This window comes from Esox lucius, chromosome 18, assembly GCF_011004845.1.
Source record: "Esox lucius isolate fEsoLuc1 chromosome 18, fEsoLuc1.pri, whole genome shotgun sequence".
Classification (NCBI taxonomy): domain Eukaryota; kingdom Metazoa; phylum Chordata; class Actinopteri; order Esociformes; family Esocidae; genus Esox; species Esox lucius.
In genome coordinates, this window is record NC_047586.1 from 16,956,778 (window position 1) to 16,976,906 (window position 20,129).

The following is a 20,129-nucleotide window of genomic DNA, read 5'->3' on the forward strand; positions in this document are numbered from 1 at the left end:
AACGTACGGTATATGGAAATAGGTGTACATTATATAGACACGCAAAAATGTACACACACACACATATGCAAGGACAGAAGCTCACACACACACCCACACAAACAGACACAATGTCCAAGTATCCTTTTCCACAATATCTTGCATCCGAACTAACAAGCTATCTTAAAACCTATATTATTTTTGGCTTTCATTATGTGTGAGAAAGTAAACTATAACACGTTCTCCTTTGGAATAAAATGACCTGTTTTTTTTTTTTTTACAATCTGTGACTTAGTGTTACTCTGCCAGAAAAGTTTTACATCTCAGTTGAAGTGTAACTTTGGGAAAACAAATCACAATCTGGGAGAATGAACAACTCCCTGTAGGGTTGTTTGGCACCATAACACGTTTTGTATTGCCTGCGGGCGGAGCTTGTTTTTGTTTCGGAACAGCATGTGTTTGCATGCATGTGTGCGTTCTCCATCCGTTATGTTGCGTTTTGTTGTTGTTTCCGGTGTTTGTTTGTGTGCACCAATTTGTGTAATTTCCTCACGTTTGCCGTATTTTCCTGACATTGGTTCCATCAGGTATCGGACTTCTCCACTGATCCCAAATTCTTTCCTGGATAAGTGGCCTGATTATACTCTTCTCCTGTTTATGTGCCAGTAACACTTCATGAATCCTACTCTACCAGTACTAAGTCAAAAGCTGTTGGGAATGGGAAACTAGAGCCTGATATATACAGTAAGGGAAAACATTTTTTTATCCCCTGCTGTTTTGTACGTTGGCCCACCAACAAAGAAATGATCAGTATATCATTTTTATGTTAGGTTTATTTGAACCGTGAGAGACAGAATAACAACAAAAAAATCCAGAAAAACGCATGTCAAAAATGTTATAAATTGATTTGCATTTTAATATGTGAAATAAGTATTCGACCCCTCTGCAAAACATGACTTGGTGTCAAAACCAACTTGGTTTGGCAATCACAGAGGTCAGACGTTTTTTGTAGTTGGCCACCGGGTTTGCACACATCTCAGGAGGGATTTTGTCCCACTCCTCTTTGCAGATCTTCTCCAAGTCATTAAGGTTTCAAGGCTGATGTTTGGCAACTCAAACCTTCAGCTCCCTCCACAGATTTTCTATGGGATTAAGGTCTGGAGACTGGCTAGGCCACTCCAGAACCTTAATGTGCTTCTTCTTGAGCCACTCCTTTGTTGACTTGGCCGTGTGTTTTGGGTCATTGTCATACTGGAATACCCATCCACGACCCGTTTTCAATCCCCTGGCTGAGGGAATCTCCCCCAAGATTTGAAGGTACATGGCCCCGTCCACCGTCCCTTTGATGCGGTGAAGACCCCTTAGCAGAAAAACACCCCCAAAGCATAATGTTTCCACCTACATGTTTGACGGTTTGGATGGTGTTCTTGGGGTCATAGGCAGCATTCCTCCTCCTCCAAACACAGTGAGATCAGTTGATGCCAAAGTGCTTGATTTTGGTCTCATCTGAACGCAAACCCTTTCACCCAGATCTCCTCTGAATCATTCAGATTTTCATTGGGAAACTTCAGACGGGCCTGTGCATGTGCTTTCTTGAGCAGGGGCACCTTGCGGGCACTGCAGGATTTCAGTTCTTCACGGCATAGTGTGTTACCAATTGTTTTCTTGGTGACTACCTTGAGATCATTGACGAGATCCTCCCGTGTAGTTCTGGGCTGATTCATCAACGTTCTCATGATCATGGCAACTCCACGAGGTGAGATCTTGCATGGAGCCCCAGACCGAGGGAGATTGACAGTTCTTTTGTGTTTCTTTCATTTGCGAATAACCATTTGCGAATAACCTTCTCACAAAGCTGCTTGGCGATGGTCTTGCAGCCCATTCCAGCCTTGTGTAGGTCTACAATCTTGTCCCTGACATCCTTGGAGAGCTCTTTGGTCTTGGCCATGGTGGATAGTTTGGAATCAGATTGATTGATTGCTTCTGGCTCCCAGGTGTCTTTTATACAGGTAACAAACTTAGATTAGGAGCACTCCCTTTAAGAGTGTGTTCCTAATCTCAGCTCGTTACCTGTATAAAAGACACCTGGGAGCCAGAAATCTTTCTGATTGAGAGAGGATCAAATGCTTATTTCACTTATTAAAATGCAAATCAATTTATAAAATGTTTGGCATGCGTCTTTCTGGATTTTCTTGTTGTTATTGTCTCTCACTGTTCAAATAAACCTACCATTAAAATTATAGACTGAGCATTTCTTTGTCAGTGGGCAAACGTACAAAATCAGCAGGGGATCAAATAATGTTTTTCCTCACTGTACCATACATCTTTTGTTCTGATCTTGTCCACATTGATATGTGGGCAGGAAGTAGTCTGGGCTCTTTGGGATTTGAAAGATTCTGGAGCCCTGTAAACTCAATAACTCATCAAAATTCAAGTTCACCATATTTTTAGACTTATTCTGTACTACTATGATTGTAGTTGATTCATGAAACGTTATATACGGTTCCAGTCAAAGGCTTGGACACTTACCCATTCACTTGAATGGGTGTATCAAACATTTGACTGATACTGTTTATATACACTCATAAAGTAGACCATGTTCTTAACAAGCTAAAAGAAGCTGTGGTTTAATTCAATAAATGCTGCCTGAGGTAGTGACAAGACCCGTTTTGAATGCACTGCTGACTTCACAGCTAGCGGTCCCTGTCAATGTGGAGTAACTGAATAATGCCGTGACATCATTTTGGACTCCTACTTGATAGAAAAAAAACAGGAGAAGAAGGTAGTTAACATAGTGAAGTTTGGACTTCAACAATGTTAACTACACAGGAAGCTGCCAAAACACATGCTAGGATGCTCTCTTATCTAAGATATTGCCACACAAGCTGGCCCAAATGTAGGAGCCACCATCTAAAAATCAATCTACAAACACAGGATTCTTTATAGTCAGTCACCACCGTTGTCCAGAAACATAACATATTCAGTGTGGACAGCTTGAAGCAGTATTCAGATTCAGAAATGTTAACTTAGTCTTTAAGACCCTGCATGACCCCGCCCCTTCACCTCTACTGTACCCCAGGATAACAGGGCAGTAAACAGAGGGGCCTATGTGGCCAAGAAAACTGACCATCGCACTCTCATGAATAGATATTAAATCCTGGAATACACTGCCCATACACTTGAATAATTGCACTTATTATTGTACTTTGAAATACAATTTAAATAAGAGCTCTAATATAACCAGGTCCATGCACACGAGTACCAGAGACCCCTCATATCTAAGACAACAGATGAACACAGTAATTACTAGAGAGAAAAAATTGGTTGTGGTTATATTTCATTGCATGTAATGTATTTCCATTTGGTATTGTTTTATGTGAGTATTTGAATGTAACTGACCAGCGCAGTATCTCCTACAGTAGCTGCCCAGGAACTGCGGGTGCTAATTAGCTCTTGCCTAACCCGGGCACGGTGGCTGTTCAACTGTATTATTGATGTTGATGAAGGTGTGCTGTCCCTGTTGAATAAATACATGAATAATAAATATGAATTAATGTAGGTTATATTTTCTTCTTAAATGCTTTAGACATAAAAAGCCTTTTAAAATGCATTACGTGGGAAATCCATTTTTTACAATTTGAGGTGATATTTGATTATTAGATTATTGTCAATAGCAAGTACTGATTAATCCGAATTGAACAACACTTTTTTGTGAAACAAAACAGAACCAACAGTTTTGGGGTCAAAGAAAGGCCACACTTAAGCACAGATGAACTCTTGATATTAACGATTGTCTACGTTGTGTACAGGGAGTTGTGGTCTGACTGTGATTGTTGTGTACAGGGAGTTGTGGTCTGACTGTGATTGTGTGTGTTACGTACAGGGAGTTGTGATCTGACTGTGATTGTGTGCGTTGTGTACAGGGAGTTGTGGTCTGACTGTGATTGAGTGCATTGCGTAAAGGGAGTTGTGGTCTGACTGTGATTGTGTGTTGTGTACAGGGAGTTGTGGTCAGACAGTGATTGTATGGTCTGACTGTGATTGTTGCGAACACGGAGTTGTGGTCTGACTGTGATTGTGTGTGTTGTGTACATGGAGTTGTGGTCTGACTGTGATTGTGTGGTCTGACTGTGATTGTTGCATGCAGGGAGTTGTGGTCTGACTGTGATTGTGTGCGTGAGTTGTGGTCTGACTGTGATTGAGTGCATTGCGTAAAGGGAGTTGTGGTCTGACTGTGATTGTGTGTTGTGTACAGGGAGTTGTGGTCAGACAGTGATTGTATGGTCTGACTGTGATTGTTGTGAACACGGAGTTGTGGTCTGACTGTGATTGTGTGTGTTGTGTACATGGAGTTGTGGTCTGACTGTGATTGTGTGGTCTGACTGTGATTGTTGCATGCAGGGAGTTGTGGTCTGACTGTGATTGTGTGCGTGAGTTGTGGTCTGACTGTGATTGTGTATGTTGTGTACAGGGAGTTGTGGTCTCACTGTGATTGTGTGCATTGCGTACAAAGAGTTGTGGTCTGACTGTGATTGTGTGGTCTGACTGTGATTGTTGCATACAGGGAGTTGTGGTCTGACTGTGATTGTGTGGTCTGACTGTGATTGTTGCATACAGGGAGTTGTGGTCTGACTGTGATTGTGTGCGTTGCGTACAAAGAGTTGTGGTCTGACTGTGATTGTATGTGTTTTGTACAGGGAGTTGTGGTCTGAATGTGACTGTGATTGTTGCGTACAGGGAGTTGTGGTCTGAATGTGATTGTGTGTGTTGTGTACAGGGAGTTGTGGTCTGACTGTGATTGTGTGGTCTGACTGTGATTGTTGCGTACAGGGAGTTGTGGTCTGACTGTGATTGTGTGCGTTGTGTACAGGGAGTTGTGGTCTGACTGTGATTGAGTGCATTGCGTAAAGGGAGTTGTGGTCTGACTGTGATTGTGTGTTGTGTACAGGGAGTTGTGGTCAGACAGTGATTGTATGGTCTGACTGTGATTGTTGCGAACACGGAGTAGTGGTCTGACTGTGATTGTGTGTGTTGTGTACATGGAGTTGTGGTCTGACTGTGATTGTGTGGTCTGACTGTGATTGTTGCATGCAGGGAGTTGTGGTCTGACTGTGATTGTGTATGTTGTGTACAGGGAGTTGTGGTCTCACTGTGATTGTGTGCATTGCGTACAAAGAGTTGTGGTCTGACTGATTGTGTGGTCTGACTGTGATTGTTGCATACAGGGAGTTGTGGTCTGACTGTGATTGTGTGGTCTGACTGTGATTGTTGCATACAGGGAGTTGTGGTCTGACTGTGATTGTGTGCGTGAGTTGTGGTCTGACTGTGATTGTGTGTGTTGTGTACAGGGAGTTGTGGTCTGACTGTGATTGTGTGCATTGCGTACAAAGAGTTGTGGTCTGACTGTGATTGTATGTGTTTTGTACAGGGAGTTGTGGTCTGAATGTGACTCTGATTGTTGCGTACAGGGAGTTGTGGTCTGAATGTGATTGTGTGTGTTGTGTACAGGGAGTTGTGGTCTGACTGTGATTGTGTGGTCTGACTGTGATTGTTGCGTACAGGGAGTTGTGGTCTGACTGTGATTGTGTGCGTTGCATACAGGGAGTTGTGGTCTGACTGTGATTGAGTGCATTGCGTACAGGGAGTTGTGGTCTGACTGTGATTGTGTGGTCTGACTGTGATTGTTGCATACAGGGAGTTGTGGTCTCACTGTGATTGTGTATGTTGTGTACAGGGAGTTGTGGTCTGACTGTGATTGTATGTTGTGTATAGGGAGTTGTGGTCTGACTGTGATTGTGTGTTGTGTACAGGGAGTTGTGGTCTGACTGTGATTGTGTGCATTGCGTACAAAGAGTTGTGGTCTGAATGTGATTGTATGTGTTTTGTACAGGGAGTTGTGGTCTGACTGTGACTGTGATTGTTGCGTAAAGGAAGTTGTGGTCTGACTGTGATTGTGTGCGTGAGTTGTGGTCTGACTGTGATTGTATGTTGTGTACAGGGAGTTGTGGTCTGACTGTGACTGTGATTGTTGCGTACAGGGAGTTGTGGTCTGAATGTGATTGTGTGTGTTGTGTACAGGGAGTTGTGGTCTGACTGATTGTGTGGTCTGACTGTGATTGTTGCGTACAGGGAGTTGTGGTCTGACTGTGATTGTGTGGTCTGACTGTGATTGTTGCATACAGGGAGTTGTGGTCTGACTGTGATTGTGTGGTCTGACTGTGATTGTTGCATACAGGGAGTTGTGGTCTGACTGTGATTGTGTGCTTGAGTTGTGGTCTGACTGTGATTGTGTGTGTTGTGTACAGGGAGTTGTGGTCTGACTGTGATTGTGTGTTGTGTACAGGGAGTTGTGGTCTGAATGTGATTGTGTGCATTGCGTACAAAGAGTTGTGGTCTGAATGTGATTGTATGTGTTTTGTACAGGGAGTTGTGGTCTGACTGTGACTGTGATTGTTGCGTACAGGGAGTTGTGGTCTGACTGTGATTGTGTGCGTGAGTTGTGGTCTGACTGTAATTGTGTATGTTGTGTACAGGGAGTTGTGGTCTCACTGTGATTGTGTGCATTGCGTACAAAGAGTTGTGGTCTGACTGTGATTGTGTGGTCTGACTGTGATTGTTGCATACAGGGAGTTGTGGTCTCACTGTGATTGTGTGGTCTGACTGTGATTGTTGCATACAGGGAGTTGTGGTCTGACTGTGATTGTGTGCGTGAGTTGTGGTCTGACTGTGATTGTATGTTGTGTACAGGGAGTTGTGGTCTGACTGTGATTGTGTGCATTGCGTACAAAGAGTTGTGGTCTGACTGTGATTGTATGTGTTTTGTACAGGGAGTTGTGGTCTGACTGTGACTGTTATTGTTGCGTACAGGGAGTTGTGGTCTGAATGTGATTGTGTGTGTTGTGTACAGGGAGTTGTGGTCTGACTGTGATTGTGTGGTCTGACTGTGATTGTTGCGTACAGGGAGTTGTGGTCTGACTGTGATTGTGTGCGTTGCATACAGGGAGTTGTGGTCTGACTGTGATTGAGTGCATTGCGTACAGGGAGTTGTGGTCTGACTGTGATTGTGTGGTCTGACTGTGATTGTTGCATACAGGGAGTTGTGGTCTCACTGTGATTGTGTATGTTGTGTACAGGGAGTTGTGGTCTGACTGTGATTGTACGTTGTGTACAGGGAGTTGTGGTCTGACTGTGATTGTGTGTTGTGTACAGGGAGATGTGGTCTGACTGTGATTGTGTGCGTTGCGTACAAAGTGTTGTGGTCTGACTGTGATTGTGTGCATTGCGTACAAAGAGTTGTGGTCTGACTGTGATTGTATGTGTTTTGTACAGGGAGTTGTGGTCTGACTGTGACTGTGATTGTTGCGTACAGGGAGTTGTGGTCTGAATGTGATTGTGTGTGTTGTGTACAGGGAGTTGTGGTCTGACTGTGATTGTGTGGTCTGACTGTGATTGTTGCGTACAGGGAGTTGTGGTCTGACTGTGATTGTGTGCGTTGCATACAGGGAGTTGTGGTCTGACTGTGATTGAGTGCATTGCGTACAGGGAGTTGTGGTCTGACTGTGATTGTGTGGTCTGACTGTGATTGTTGCATACAGGGAGTTGTGGTCTCACTGTGATTGTGTATGTTGTGTACAGGGAGTTGTGGTCTGACTGTGATTGTGTGTTGTGTACAAGGAGTTGTGGTCTGACTGTGATTGTGTGGTCTGACTGTGATTGTTGCATACAGGGAGTTGTGGTCTCACTGTGATTGTGTATGTTGTGTACAGGGAGTTGTGGTCTGACTGTCATTGTGCGCGTTGCGTACAGGGAGTTGTGGTCTGACTGTGATTGTGTGTGTTACGTACAGGGAGTTGTGGTCTGACTGTGATTGTGTGCATTGCGTACAGGAAAATGTGGTCTGACTGTGATTGTGTGCGTTGTGTACAGGGAGTTGTGGTCTGACTGTGATTGTGTTTGTTACGTACAGGGAGTTGTGATCTGACTGTGATTGTGTGTGTTGCGTACATGGAGTTGTGATCTGACTGTGATTGTGTGCGTTGCGTACAGGGAGTTGTGGTCTGACTGTGATTGTGTGGTCTGACTGTGATTATTCCATACAGGGAGTTGTGGTCTCACTGTGATTGTGTATGTTGTGTACAGGGAGTTGTGGTCTGACTGTGATTGTGTGTGTTACGTACAGGGAGTTGTGGTCTGACTGTGATTGTGTGCATTGCGTACAGGAAAATGTGGTCTGACTGTGATTGTGTGCGTTGTGTACAGGGAGTTGTGGTCTGACTGTGATTGTGTTTGTTACGTACAGGGAGTTGTGATCTGACTGTGATTGTGTGTGTTGCGTACATGGAGTTGTGATCTGACTGTGATTGTGTGCGTTGCGTACAGGGAGTTGTGGTCTGACTGTGATTGTGTGGTCTGACTGTGATTATTCCATACAGGGAGTTGTGGTCTCACTGTGATTGTGTATGTTGTGTACAGGGAGTTGTGGTCTGACTGTGATTGTGTGTGTTACGTACAGGGAGTTGTTATCTGACTGTGATTGTGTGTGTTGCGTACATGGAGTTGTGATCTGACTGTGATTGTGTGCGTTGCGTGCAGGGAGTTGTGGTCTGACTGTGATTGTGTGCGTTGTGTACAGGGAGTTGTGGTCTGACTGTGATTGTGTTTGTTACGTACAGGGAGTTGTGATCTGACTGTGATTGTGTGTGTTGCGTACATGGAGTTGTGATCTGACTGTGATTGTGTGCATTGCGTACAGGGAGTTGTGGTCTGACTGTGATTGTGTGGTCTGACTGTGATTATTGCATACAGGGAGTTGTGGTCTCACTGTGATTGTGTATGTTGTGTACAGGGAGTTGTGGTCTGACTGTGATTGTGTGTGTTACGTACAGGGAGTTGTGATCTGACTGTGATTGTGTGTGCTGCGTACATGGAGTTGTGATCTGACTGTGATTGTGTGCATTGCGTGCAGGGAGTTGTGGTCTGACTGTGATTGTGTGGTCTGACTGTGATTGTTGCGTACAGGGAGTTGTGGTCTGACTGTGATTGTGTGCGTTGCATACAGGGAGTTGTGGTCTGACTGTGATTGTGTGTTGCGTACAGGGAGTTGTGGTCTGACTGTGATTGTGTGTTGCGTACAGGGAGTTGTGGTCTGACTGTGATTGTTTGCATTGCGTACAGGGAGTTGTGGTCTGACTGTGATTGTGTGCGTTGTGTACAGGGAGTTGTGGTCTGACTGTGATAGTGTGCATTGCGTAAAGGGAGTTGTGGTCTGACTGTGATTGTGTGGTCTGACTGTGATTGTTGCATACAGGGAGTTGTGGTCTGACTGTGATTGTGTATGTTGTGTACAGGGAGTTGTGGTCTGACTGTGATTGTGTGTGTTGCGTACATGGAGTTGTGATCTGACTGTGATTGTGTGCGTTGCGTACAGGGAGTTGTGGTCTGACTGTGATTGTGTGGTCTGACTGTGATTATTGCATACAGGGAGTTGTGGTCTCACTGTGATTGTGTATGTTGTGTACAGGGAGTTGTGGTCTGACTGTGATTGTGTGTGTTACGTACAGGGAGTTGTTATCTGACTGTGATTGTGTGTGTTGCGTACATGGAGTTGTGATCTGACTGTGATTGTGTGCGTTGTGTACAGGGAGTTGTGGTCTGACTGTGATTGTGTTTGTTACGTACAGGGAGTTGTGATCTGACTGTGATTGTGTGTGTTGCGTACATGGAGTTGTGATCTGACTGTGATTGTGTGCATTGCGTACAGGGAGTTGTGGTCTGACTGTGATTGTGTGGTCTGACTGTGATTATTGCATACAGGGAGTTGTGGTCTCACTGTGATTGTGTATGTTGTGTACAGGGAGTTGTGGTCTGACTGTGATTGTGTGTGTTACGTACAGGGAGTTGTGATCTGACTGTGATTGTGTGTGCTGCGTACATGGAGTTGTGATCTGACTGTGATTGTGTGCATTGCGTGCAGGGAGTTGTGGTCTGACTGTGATTGTGTGGTCTGACTGTGATTGTTGCGTACAGGGAGTTGTGGTCTGACTGTGATTGTGTGCGTTGCATACAGGGAGTTGTGGTCTGACTGTGATTGTGTGTTGCGTACAGGGAGTTGTGGTCTGACTGTGATTGTGTGTTGCGTACAGGGAGTTGTGGTCTGACTGTGATTGTTTGCATTGCGTACAGGGAGTTGTGGTCTGACTGTGATTGTGTGCGTTGTGTACAGGGAGTTGTGGTCTGACTGTGATAGTGTGCATTGCGTAAAGGGAGTTGTGGTCTGACTGTGATTGTGTGTGTTACGTACAGGGAGTTGTTATCTGACTGTGATTGTGTGTGTTGCGTACATGGAGTTGTGATCTGACTGTGATTGAGTGCATTGCGTGCAGGGAGTTGTGGTCTGACTGTGATTGTGTAGTCTGACTGTGATTGTTGCGTACAGGGAGTTGTTATCTGACTGTGATTGTGTGCGTTGCATACAGGGAGTTGTGGTCTGACTGTGATTGTGTGTTGCGTACAGGGAGTTGTGGTCTGACTGTGATTGTGTGTTGCGTACAGGGAGTTGTGGTGTGACTGTGATTGTTTGCATTGTGTACAGGGAGTTGTGGTCTGACTTTGATTGTGTGCGTTGTGTACAGGGAGTTGTGGTCTGACTGTGATTGTGTGCATTGCGTAAAGGGAGTTGTGGTCTGACTGTGATTGTGTGGTCTGACTGTGATTGTTGCATACAGGGAGTTGTGGTCTGACTGTGATTGTGTATGTTGTGTACAGGGAGTTGTGGTCTGACTGTGATTGTGTGTTGCGTACAGGGAGTTGTGGTCTGACTGTGATTGTTTGCATTGCGTACAGGGAGTTGTGGTCTGACTGTGATTGTGCGCGTTGCGTACAGGGAGTTGTGGTCTGACTGTGATTGTTTGCATTGCGTACAGGGAGTTGTGGTCTGACTGTGATTGTGTGCGTTGTGTACAGGGAGTTGTGATCTGACTGTGATTGTGTGTGTTACGTACAGGGAGTTGTGATCTGACTGTGATTGTGTGTGTTGCTTACATGGAGTTGTGATCTGACTGTGATTGTGTGCGTTGCGTACAGGGAGTTGTGGTCTGACTGTGATTGTGTTTGTTACGTACAGGGAGTTGTGATCTGACTGTGATTGTGTGTGTTGCGTACATGGAGTTGTGATCTGACTGTGATTGTGTGCGTTGCGTACAGGGAGTTGTGGTCTGACTGTGATTGTGTGGTCTGACTGTGATTATTGCATACAGGGAGTTGTGGTCTCACTGTGATTGTGTATGTTGTGTGCAGGGAGTTGTGGTCTGACTGTGATTGTGTGTGTTACGTACAGGGAGTTTTTATCTGACTGTGATTGTGTGTGTTGCGTACATGGAGTTGTGATCTGACTGTGATTGTGTGTATTACATACAGGGAGTTGTGGTCTGACTGTGATTGTGTGTGTTACGTACAGGGAGTTGTGGTCTGACTGTGATTGTGTGTGTTGTGTACAGGGAGTTGTGGTCTGACTGTGATTGTGTGTGTTACGTACAGGGAGTTGTGATCTGACTGTGATTGTGTGTGTTGCTTACATGGAGTTGTGATCTGACTGTGATTGTGTGCGTTGCGTACAGGGAGTTGTGGTCTGACTGTGATTGTGTGTATTACATACAGGGAGTTGTGGTCTGACTGTGATTGTGTGTGTTACGTACAGGGAGTTGTGGTCTGACTGTGATTGTGTGTGTTGTGTACAGGGAGTTGTGGTCTGACTGTGATTGTGCGCGTTGCGTACAGGGAGTTGTGGTCTGACTGTGATTGTTTGCATTGCGTACAAAGAGTTGTGGTCTGACTGTGATTGTGTGGTCTGACTGTGATTGTTGCATACAGGGAGTTGTGGTCTGACTGTGATTGTGTATGTTGTGTACAGGGAGTTGTGGTCTGACTGTGATTGTGCGCGTTGCGTACAGGGAGTTGTGGTCTGACTGTGATTGTTTGCATTGCGTACAAAGAGTTGTGGTCTGACTGTGATTGTGTGCGTTGTGTACAGGGAGTTGTGGTCTGACTGTGATTGTGTGTGTTACGTACAGGGAGTTGTGATCTGACTGTGATTGTGTGTGTTGCTTACAAGGAGTTGTGATCTGACTGTGATTGTGTGCGTTGCGTACAGGGAGTTGTGGTCTGACTGTGATTGTGTGTGTTACGTACAGGGAGTTGTGGTCTGACTGTGATTGTGTGTGTTGTGTACAGGGAGTTGTGGTCTGACTGTGATTGTGCGCGTTGCGTACAGGGAGTTGTGGTCTGACTGTGATTGTTTGCATTGCGTACAGGGAGTTGTGGTCTGACTGTGATTGTGTGCGTTGTGTACAAGGAGTTGTGGTCTGACTGTGATTGTGTGTGTTACGTACAGGGAGTTGTGATCTGACTCTGATTGTGTGTGTTGCTTACATGGAGTTGTGATCTGACTGTGATTGTGTGCGTTGCGTACAGGGAGTTGTGGTCTGACTGTGATTGTGTGTATTACATACAGGGAGTTGTGGTCTGACTGTGATTGTGTGTGTTACGTACAGGGAGTTGTGGTCTGACTGTGATTGTGTGTGTTGTGTACAGGGAGTTGTGGTCTGACTGTGATTGTGTGTGTTATGTACAGGGAGTTGTGATCTGACTGTGATTGTGTGTTTTGCTTACATGGAGTTGTGATCTGACTGTGATTGTGTGCGTTGCGTACAGGGAGTTGTGGTCTGACTGTGATTGTGTGTATTACATACAGGGAGTTGTGGTCTGACTGTGATTGTGTGTTTTACGTACAGGGAGTTGTGGTCTGACTGTGATTGTGTGTGTTGTGTACAGGGAGTTGTGGTCTGACTGTGATTGTGCGCGTTGTGTACAGGGAGTTGTGGTCTGACTGTGATTGTTTGCATTGCGTACAAAGAGTTGTGGTCTGACTGTGATTGTGTGGTCTGACTGTGATTGTTGCATACAGGGAGTTGTGGTCTGACTGTGATTGTGTGGTCTGACTGTGATTGTTTGCATTGCGTACAAAGAGTTGTGGTCTGACTGTGATTGTGTGCGTTGTGTACAGGGAGTTGTGGTCTGACTGTGATTGTGTGCGTTGTGTACAGGGAGTTGTGGTCTGACTGTGATTGTGTGTGTTACGTACAGGGAGTTGTGATCTGACTGTGATTGTGTGTTGTGTACAGGGAGTTGTGGTCTGACAGTGATTGTGTGTTGCGTACAGGGAGTTGTGGTCTGACTGTGATTGTGTGTTGTGTACAGGGAGTTGTGGTCTGACTGTGATTGTGTGCATTGCGTAAAGGGAGTTGTGGTCTGGCTGTGATTGTGTGCGTTGTGTACAGAGAGCTGTGGTCTGACTGTGGGGCTGGGGCTGTGTGGTTTAGCCAGGTACTGTGGCTTTCTGAAGGCTAGGCACACACCCAGGCAGGCGGTTCCTGCTGCTGCTGCATGAGTCAGCCAGGCAGTCACTCAGGGCTTCCCTTTAATGCTGAGTCTGGGCCTGCGATTAGGGCTTTCCTGCCAACTAATCCGTCGACCGGGGTAGACGTGTGCAGAATGGGGTGGAGAGACGGGGTGATGGGAGCCATGCTTGGTTCTCCTTTCATTTCTCGCCTTTTGTTCTTTCTCTCTGTCATTCTCGTTAGTTGATTCTCTCGTGTCTCCTTCTCCCTCTCTCTATCTCTGTCTTTCTCCCTCCGTCTCGCCCCTCCTTCTCTCTCTCGCTTTCTCCTTCTCTCTCTCGCTTTCTCCTTCTCTCTCTCGCTCTCTCTTTCTCCCTCTCTGTCCTTCTTTGTCTCCACTCTTCTCCTCTCTCTCCCTGCAGATCTGAGGAGAGGAGCTGGCCTCCCCCTACTGCAGCTCGTGCTCTCTTCCCTCCTACCTCACCCCCCCCCCCCCCAGCCCATCCTCCTCTAGCTGCTCTCAATACCTTCATTTTCCTCTGAAATGTCAGCATGGCACATGAGTGGGAGGCAGCAGCAGCTCCATCTGAATGGAGGGAAGTGTATGTTTTTTCCCGTATCAGAGGATTGTGCAGAGGAGGGCATCTTGGTCTGAACTTACTCAGGAGCGTGACTGTTCTTCTTGAATATTTGTATTATATTGGATTTTGTATTTGATTAGGTTTGGTAAAATATGTCATGAGGGGCTATGTTGCAAAGCCGCAGTAGCCAGGGAATTTTACAAAGGGAGATGTGCGTCTGTCAGTGAAGGTTGTCCGTTACCTCTCAGCTAGAAGACTATGTTCTTTTCTTTCCCAGGGAGGATTATTTGAGTGGGTAGAGTCTTGCTGAGATATAAACACACAAACACTTGCACATTAAAAAACAAACATGCACTCTCTCTCTCTCACACACACACACACACACACACACTCACACACACATCCATACAGTACATTGTGTGTGTGATGACTCAGAGGGGAGCAGCTGGAGATGACAAGGCCCCAGTTGTGAGGGTGAGCTGTCACCATCTGGAGGAATACATGCATCCCTGACACACCTTTCGTCAAGGGGCAGAACAGCTGATCTCTCAATGACAGTGTTTGTGTGTGTGTTTGTGTGTGTGCACGCATGTGTGTGTGCATGCGTGTGTGTTTTTTTTTGTGTGTGAGAACACGTTTTAAATGAGTTTTAACTGAACACGTTTTAACTGAGTCAAAGATTTCTCTGAAAATGTTTACATAATATGTTTTGGGCTTGAAGGGGAATACTGGCAAATATCGAAAACACGCCCAAGTTCATGAATTGCTTAAGCAATTGCTGTACTGTATTTGTAAGCATGAATCTCTGTCCTTTCTGACCTCTGCCAAAGATGAGGAAATGCCAGCCCATGTGTGTGCTTCCCATACAGGCGTGCAGTACTAAGTCTCTGCACGACAGATCAACCAGGGGAACTCCTTGTAGGCAAATTAACCAAAGAGGCAGTACTTCTCAGGGGACAAATTCTACCTGTTGCCATTAGCGGTGTAGAAATTGGAAAACGTTTAAACGACTGTGACATCTTTAACGATCAGAAAAATCTTTTTTTTATATACTGAAAAACAAATTGTGTAACTACCATATCTAAAACAAAAAATTGTGTTACTACCGTATCGTAATTAACTGGAGCTGTAACGCCAATGCAGGAATACAGCAGCAGAATCCGGCGTGTGTGTGGGTATGGTAATGAGGGAAGACAGAGCACGCCTGGTATGGACCAAATGCTTGTTATTTATTGTCTTTTCTGATTACACAGCAGTTGTAAGCCATAAGCTAGCTAGCTAATGCTAGTGTTGGCTAATTGAGAATACAAAAATGTAATGCTAAGTTAATTGTGTTTTTTGCCCTTACAACTCATTATTAGCTATTTGACAAGGCTACCTCTTTGGTGCAATAGCCTGTCCTTCTCATTTCAACACTTTGCGGTTTCATGTTGTGACAACGACAACCAACATTTTCATTTTTTTCATTTTCTTTCTTTGTATATTCCGGTTCAAATTAATATGGTTGTGCAATAGCCAAAAACTTTTCCTCACTGCTAATTGAGGTAGCATCGTGCAATTTCTTCCTCTGACGACACTCTCGCGCAAGTTCTTAGACACATCGTTGATATTTGCCATGATTTCCCTAAACATCAAATTTTGGGTTGGAATCCGAATTAGAAAAAGGTTTTGGAGTTTGGCTTGGGTGTAGGTTTAGGGGTAAAGTTGTGTTTTTATAATAGAGATTGGTAAAAATAATATATAAAAAAGTGATTTTTTTGATTTTCCTAATTTATATAGCTATGTTGTATCTGTGTGTGTGTGTTTGTGTGTTTGTGCGCGCATCTATGTGACAACCTTAACATGGCTATTGCGAGGCCCACTCTGGCCCGGTCTGTATTTGAGTCTATTTGAGTAGCATTCACGGCTTGAGAGTCTATCTTATTCTTAGGTGCTTTGATCAAGTCGCACTCTGTCTACCCTCATCGCCCACACAACCTGTCGGCTTGATGACAGCTACACCTGTGCTACGGACCCAATTGTGGGAAGAATACATTTTTACAGAAGTGTGCCCTCCTGAAGCAAGTCCATTACCTCTGTCATAACGCTTTAACGTCGCAGAGTGTGAAAAAGCGTAGATGTGTCTGTTTCTCCCTATGTGCATGCACTGCGCGTCCACTTGAGAAATAAGTTTGGTTTGACGATGGGCAAGGCCAATGTCTAATCACTGTTGTTGGGTTTTAACGGGTTTTAATGGCTGCCGAAATGTTTCTTTGCTCTGTTGACAGGACCAACACAGGTAGACAACTCACTCAGACAACTCACTCAACCGGACAACCTTAACCGACCCCCTCTGCCAAGACAAATAGACTCACTCCCTCAGACAATTTCAAAACACAAAAGCACATGAGAGGGAATGAACACAACAGCCAAACCATGAAAAAGATATATATTGGCAAAACGGCCCTAAAAGTATCCAGAAATGGCAGTAAACATCAGAAAAAGAGGTAAGAGAGAATGCTGCATCCACCCACCAGGCCATTCCATCCCCCATCCTTGTCAAGTAGTGGTGAAAACACGGTCATTCCTCTAGAGTCATCGTCCTCATCGTTCTCTCACCACTGACTGCCATCGAAATGAAAACACCCATTACAGTGTGACTCAGCTCTCATTTTCCACAGGTCACTAATGTGCAACTCCCATCCGGAGATTGGCTTCATAAACTCATTCACTTGTCACATACCGAAATACCTATGTTGTTTTGGTGTTGCCAGCTCCTGGCGAGCAGGTTGTTAAAGCATGAAGACCATTCAAACAGGGTGTAAATAAAAACATTGGAGTAACCCTACATTTCAGAATGGGATAACATGAAAAATATAGTCAGAAATGTGTTAGATATGAGTGCACTGTGAGCAAGTGGAGTAGTATGCGACCAGACTCTATAAATCGTTGCCTGAAAATGATTCATATTTCACACGTTAGGTAATTAGGAATGAATAATGGTATTATTACTCCGCTGACTTCTGTTTTTGTTTCCAAACAAATATCTCCGTTATCTCTCATGTTAAGGGCACTCTCTCTATGCTTTAAAGGTCCAATACAGGCATTTCTTTTCTTTTTCTACATCAAATCATTTTGGGTTAACAATTTAGTACCTGATAGTGATTTTCTTTTTTTTTTAAGAAACAAAAATAGCTTGTTAGTAAAGAGCAATCTCTCAAGTTATCCTTTTACTAGAACAGTCTGGGAAACACCTGAGTGGGATAGTACATGTTATTCAATCAATCAAGAGACATGAGACAGGACAGATTGATCCGAGACCCCATCATACAATATAAACAAACCCAAAATATACTGAGACAGGACAGACTGATCCTAGACCCCATCATATAAAAAAAATATATATATACTGAGACAGGACAGACTGATCCCAGACCCCATCATTTAAACAATCCTAAAATATACTGAGACAAATTTCACATATTCCAAACTTCTGTTGTGAAAAAACACTTTTCACTGCACTGGGCCTTTAATGGAAATGCTTTTTTGCATATGAATAATCATGATTTGAGGTTGTGTTTTGTGTATTTTCTAAGATATGCACTCACATGCATGCGCTTTTCTGCATATTGGCATGCCTGCATTTGTGTGTTAATTTATTCAGTCACTATTTTCATTAGAATTCAAGAGACCGACTACGTCCAGGAACAAAAACCTCCCAACAACAATTAAAATCAAAATCCGACACCCTTAAAAGAACATCTTTAATTTCATAATCTTACATCCTGTTAAAAAGATAAACCTCTCTCTCTCTTTCCCTCTCTCTCTCTCTCTCTCACCCTCTCTCCTTCCTCCGTTATCTCCTGGCAGATAGAGTCATTAACATCTCCCCCCTCCATCTGCCCATCAATAGAGGTCCATTAGGGTGCCACGGACACCCAGTGCCATCCAATGGGGAGGGTTACGTTTCCTTTGCCTCTCACACCCCTACCCTGTTGAATCTTAGGTGTTGAGGCGCTATAAATAGTCCACAGTATGCTGTCTCATTGAATTACACATGGGAGATCAGTATTCAGTGAATCTTAGGCGTCAGAATATATTCCTGTGATAGATTACATCTCATAGAGTCATATTTCATCGTAGGGCGCGTTCCAAAAGGCAATCATTTTCATATAGAATGCACTACTTTTTACCATAGCCCACTGGTCAAAGGTAGTGAACTATATAATCAATAGGGTGCAATTTGGCATGAGGCCTTAGTTGAAAGTGATCCACTCTCGCTGGCAATGGTGGTGGTGTTCTGTGTTTTGCAGTAAGGTTGTAGAATATCAAGCACAGCATCGTAGCTGAAAGCCGAAGGCATCCCAGCCTTAATGTACTGTACAAACGATCATGTCCAGGATCTCAAATGTATAATTCTCATGTCTTCTTATGTTCATAATATCTTTATCACCAGCATGGAAATATTGTTCATACGTCATCACACAGAAAACTCCCATTACGTCTTATTTTGACTCAGGATATGATTTGAGCAAGCGTGCGTAGCATGGATGTCTTCACCAGCATCTGAAAGAAAGCCTGTAGAAGCCTCATTGTCGCTTGTCTATTGTGCCCAACTAAAACACCTGTTGTCTTGAATCCCCGCTGAAGTTCCCTCAGTAAAATGTACAGTAGTATAGTAACAGTACAGTGATATGCTTCTTCCAGTTTTTCTAATGCCTGGCGGATGTGTGTTTGTGTCCTGTAGCTCTTTGCAGGAGCAGAAAGAAGACCTACGTAAGCGTCTGTCCTACACCACCCACAAGCTGGAGCTGCTTGAGAGCGAGTTTGACTCCACCCGCCAGTACCTGGAGACAGAGCTACGCCGTGCTCAGGAGGAACTTGACAAGTTCACGGACAAACTACGCAGGTGCGCCAAACTACACAACCGCACACCTTCATGGATTCAATTTTGCATAGATGTTCTTGTTCGATTCACATAAATAGTAAATGTTGAATACCTCAGAAGGTAAAGCCCTTAAAGTAACACCAGTATGCATTATCATGATGGATGCACGCACAGAATCCCAATTTTAACCTCATTAATCCAATTGGTGCAGAAGGGGTTCAATTATTAATAGTGTGAGTTGGTAAGCCAGTGTCATTGTGTGTATCCTGGTAGAATACAAAGCAGCTACTCAGCACTGCAGAGGATCAATCAGGACCTGGAGGATAAGATCCAGAGAAATGTAAGTGAAGTGTGTGTATGTGTGTATGCATGTATGCGTTTGTCTTAGCATGCTTATGGACAAGCATGTGTACCCCTGTAGATGTGTGTGTGAGAGAGAGACAGTGCTAAACGCGTGCTAAGCGCTTTCGTGTCTGTGGTGAGTCCATACATGTTTACGTTTGTATGTATGTGTGTGTGTTTGGGCCCAAATGCACACTTGTCGCTGGCTGTGTATACTCTTTAGAAAAGGCAGTGAAAGGCACTGAGCAGTGGATTTAAATATGAATTCACTAGCTGTTGGTACCAGTGACATTAATTACAGCCTATTACGATAGCCTGTCCTCCTTCTTATGGCAGGATGCTAGCAAGGCCATTGTTCTCGATTAGACCTGCGACTCACATCTTCTGTCAGTTGCGGCTCTCCGAAAGGAAGGACACAATTAACGATCTGCCGTGCTAGCGTTGTCTGATTACCATGTGTCTTCCCCCTTGCTATGAACAGGCAGATGAAAATGTCACCTGCTCTGAATTAGTTAAGAGAAGGAAAGTCATCAGCACAAAGAGTTTGGAACATTAAGGTGACGCTGGCTGAGAGGGAGGAGTGAATAGGGTATTTGTTTTTCATGGAACTAGGAGGACTAAATCATGAATCTAAATGCATAATGGTTTAATTTGGATACCAATTAGATTTTTAATCAGCTGTAACCCTTTAAAGGTTATCAAGTTGATGATGTAGTCACCCTGTTGGTGATGTAGTTTTCCAGTAGATCATCAAATGCTTTCAAATGGCTGTTTGTAAATCACTGGCGTAATTAGATCATGACAAGCCCCGGTGCAAAAACAATTATTCACGGGCCCCCTCTCTCCCCATCACCACCCGCATTCCCCACTAAATACCCCAGAATATCCACAGAGCTAAAATGGATTTTGTTGGAAAGGTTGTGAAAAAAGTAGGCAAAGATCAGGATGACAAAAATCATTCAGTTT

General features: G+C 44.3%; 1 protein-coding gene across 8 annotated transcripts in view; it reads left to right on the top strand.

Moving 5' to 3' along the window:
• si:dkey-174m14.3 (uncharacterized protein LOC563117 homolog) overlaps positions 1-20,129 on the top strand; it is a 44,849-nt gene that overhangs the window by 14,473 nt on the left and 10,247 nt on the right. For 4 of the 8 annotated variants that reach the window (XM_034287800.1, XM_010882266.4, XM_010882264.4 and 1 more), the window contains 3 exons: positions 16,222-16,440; positions 18,681-18,842; positions 19,095-19,161. In XM_034287800.1, the coding sequence (XP_034143691.1) occupies positions 16,340-16,440; positions 18,681-18,842; positions 19,095-19,161 (330 nt within the window). In that variant the 5' untranslated portion in view covers positions 16,222-16,339. The remainder of the gene's footprint in view (positions 1-16,221; positions 16,441-18,680; positions 18,843-19,094; positions 19,162-20,129) is intronic. The other 4 variants (XM_020056351.3, XM_010882268.4, XM_020056350.3 and 1 more) reach the window with 1 other exon arrangement.